This window comes from Arachis ipaensis, chromosome B1 (assembly GCF_059453495.1).
Source record: "Arachis ipaensis isolate K30076 ecotype BB chromosome B1, ASM5945349v1, whole genome shotgun sequence".
In the NCBI taxonomy this organism is placed as follows: Eukaryota; Viridiplantae; Streptophyta; class Magnoliopsida; order Fabales; family Fabaceae; genus Arachis; species Arachis ipaensis.
Genome location: NC_142436.1, coordinates 7,558,368 through 7,561,458, shown reverse-complemented (window position 1 = coordinate 7,561,458; position 3,091 = coordinate 7,558,368). Strand labels below are relative to the sequence as shown.

At 41.4% G+C, this 3,091-nt stretch overlaps 1 protein-coding gene across 1 annotated transcript; it reads right to left on the bottom strand.

Annotated features, from left to right (window-relative positions):
• Positions 1-209: 209 nt before the first annotated feature.
• Positions 210-3,091, bottom strand: LOC107615172 (heat shock cognate protein 80). Its single transcript, XM_016317296.3, has 3 exons — positions 2,964-3,091; positions 2,348-2,489; positions 210-2,235 (listed from the first exon to the last, which is right to left on the bottom strand). Exons 1-3 carry the CDS (start codon positions 3,084-3,086, stop codon positions 401-403), a joined length of 2,100 nt encoding a protein of 699 aa, XP_016172782.1. The 5' UTR covers positions 3,087-3,091; the 3' UTR covers positions 210-400.

Below are 3,091 nucleotides of genomic sequence, written 5' to 3'. Positions count from 1 at the left end.
TCAGTGCAGAAATGTCTAATAAAGTTTAATGTGAAAACTGAAAAGTAAAACATGCCGTGCACGATGTACACCTAGCACCACTGCTAGTAATCTAGTATATCTATATCTGGTCTAGCAAATTTATTTCCACAGCAGTCAGTAGATCGCCAAAATAGGTCCCAAAACTTAAAATACGCAGGAATCTAAGACCAAAATTTACCACGGTAAAGTGATAAAAAGCTTAGCTCAAACATTAATTCAGCGAATTGTACCTAACTTGCATAAATAACTGCCGAACATTCCAAAATAGAAACGTAAAAACATAGTAAAAAAAAAACAAAAAGGTAATGGAAAAAAGAAAAAGATTGTCCAACTTCACTAATTAGCTACTAAAATTAAAAGTGGAGAAAGGTTAAAAGTTTTAGTCAACTTCTTCCATCTTGCTTCCTTCAGCATCAACATCAGCTTCCTCCAATGGAGGCATGTCAGCATCTACATCACCAGCATCCTCATCAATGCTCAGACCAAGCTTCAACATTCTGTGGATCCTGTTACCGAATGTGTTGGGATCATCAAGGCTGAACCCAGATGTGAGGAGTGCAGTTTCAAAGAGCAAGAGAACAAGATCCTTGACAGATTTGTCGTTCTTGTCTGCATCTGCACGCTTCCTCAGCTCTTCCATGATGGGGTTCTCTGGGTTAATTTCCATTGTCTTCTTGCTTGACATGTACCCTGCCATGCTGTTGTCCCTCAAGGCCTGAGCCTTCATGATCCTTTCCATGTTAGCAGTCCAGCCATATTCACCGGTCACAAGACAGCAAGGTGAGTCAACAACACGGTCGGAAACAACCACCTTCTCCACCTTATCACCCAAGACATCCTTGATGACCTTGCAAAGACCATCGAATTTCTCCTTCAGCTCTTCCTTCTTTTTCTTCTCATCCTCGCTCTCGTCAAGTTTGAGCCCCTCCTTGGTGGCAGACACCAACTTCTTGCCCTCGAATTCCTTGAGCTGACCAACTGCATACTCATCAATGGCATCAACCATGAAGAGAACCTCATAACCCTTCTTCTTCAGCTTCTCAAGGAATGGGGAGTTTTCAACAGCTTTTTTGCTTTCACCAGTGATGTAGTAGATATCGTTCTGGCCTTCCTTCATCCTGGTCACATAGTCCTTGAGGCTAGTCATCTCATCACCACTCTTGGTGGAATGGTACCTGAGAAGTTCAGCAATCTTTCCCTTGTTCTGAGAATCCTCGTGGATACCCAGCTTCAGGTTCTTGGAGAAAGATTCATAGAACTTGTTGTAGTCCTCCTTGTTCTCAGCAATTTCAAAGAATAGCTCAATGCACTTCTTGACCAAGTTTTTGCGGATGACCTTGAGGATCTTGTTCTGCTGAAGCATTTCTCTTGAAATGTTAAGTGGAAGATCTTCTGAGTCTACGATACCCTTGACAAAGCCAAGGTATTCAGGAATCAACTCCTCACAGTTGTCCATGATGAAGACTCGGCGAACATAGAGCTTGATGTTGTTTGGCTTTTTCCTTGTGTCAAAGAGATCAAAGGGTGCCCTCTTGGGAACAAAGAGGATAGCCTTAAACTCCAATTGACCCTCAACAGAAAAGTGCTTCACAGCCAAATGCTCTTCCCAGTCATTGGTCAGACTCTTGTAGAAAGCAGCATATTCCTCCTTTGAGATCTCCTCTGGCTTCCTCATCCAAATAGGCTTCTGCTTGTTCACCAAGGACCATTCATGAGATACCTCCTTTATCTTCTTTTTCTTCTTCTCTTCCTTCTCCTTCTCTTCATCAACTTCCTCCACTTTACCCTCCTCTTCCTTCTTCTCTTCCTCATCCTCGTCATCAGAAATTTCCTTCTCGGTTGTCTTCTCAATCCAGAGAGAAATTGGGTAGCTGATGAACTCAGAGTGCTTCTTAATTAAGTCCTTCAATCTGCGTTCCTCAAGGTACTCTAGCTGGTCTTCCTTCAGGAAGAGAGTGATCTTGGTACCTCTGCCAAGAGGCTCTCCGGCTGTATCCCTGGTGACAGTGAATGATCCACCAGCTTGTGACTCCCACACATACTGCTCATCATCATTGTGCTTGGTGGTGACAATAACCTTCTCAGCAACAAGGTATGCGGAGTAGAACCCGACTCCAAACTGACCAATCATGCTAACATCAGCACCAGCAGCCAAAGCCTCCATGAACTCCTTGGTACCAGACCTCGCAATGGTACCGAGGTTGTTAACCAAATCTGAAATAATATACAAATCACAGCATCGATTAGAATCATTTTATGACCAATCAAACACTGATAATAAAGTAGGTTTAACCAAGAATTTAAATAACCAACGTTAACTACTTACCAGCCTTGGTCATGCCTATACCACTGTCAACGATGGTAAGTGTGTTATTGGTCTTGTCAGGGATAATGTGGATGAACAACTCAGGCTGAGCATCGAGCTTGCTCTTATCTGTCAAACTCTCGAATCGAATCTTGTCCAATGCCTATATGACAGAAATGCACAGACAGTAAATTTGTGTGCGGAAACAAACACGTGATGAAATCTAGTATTAACACAGAAGCAAAACTGCACAAAAAATACAAGGGATATTCCAAACACCAAATGCAGTACAAACATGGTTGCAACTTGATATGATTTGGGTTTAAATAAAAATAATTCAATGCAGAAGGTATATAGCAAAACTATTTAACGAATATAAACGTATAAATAAGCAGAAAAAAATATAAACGAATATCAATGACAAATTCATTGAGCATCAAAAAATAATAACTAAAAACAATAGGTATAATCAGCTAACAAATAAGCAGATCTTAAGAACGCTATAAAAAGAACACGAGCACTGGTCGAATTGAACCAACAAAAAGTAACATAAGAGATACACAAGCAAAAGCGCAGATCGAGAAAAATAAAAAAAGAAAAGGAAATGGAAGATGAGAGAGAGAAAGCGGATACATACATCAGAGGCGTTACTGATGAGTTCACGAAGGAAGATCTCCTTGTTGGAGTAGAAGGTGTTGATGATAAGGCTGAGAAGCTGGTTAATCTCAGCCTGGAAAGCAAACGTCTCAGTCTCCGCCATGGCCG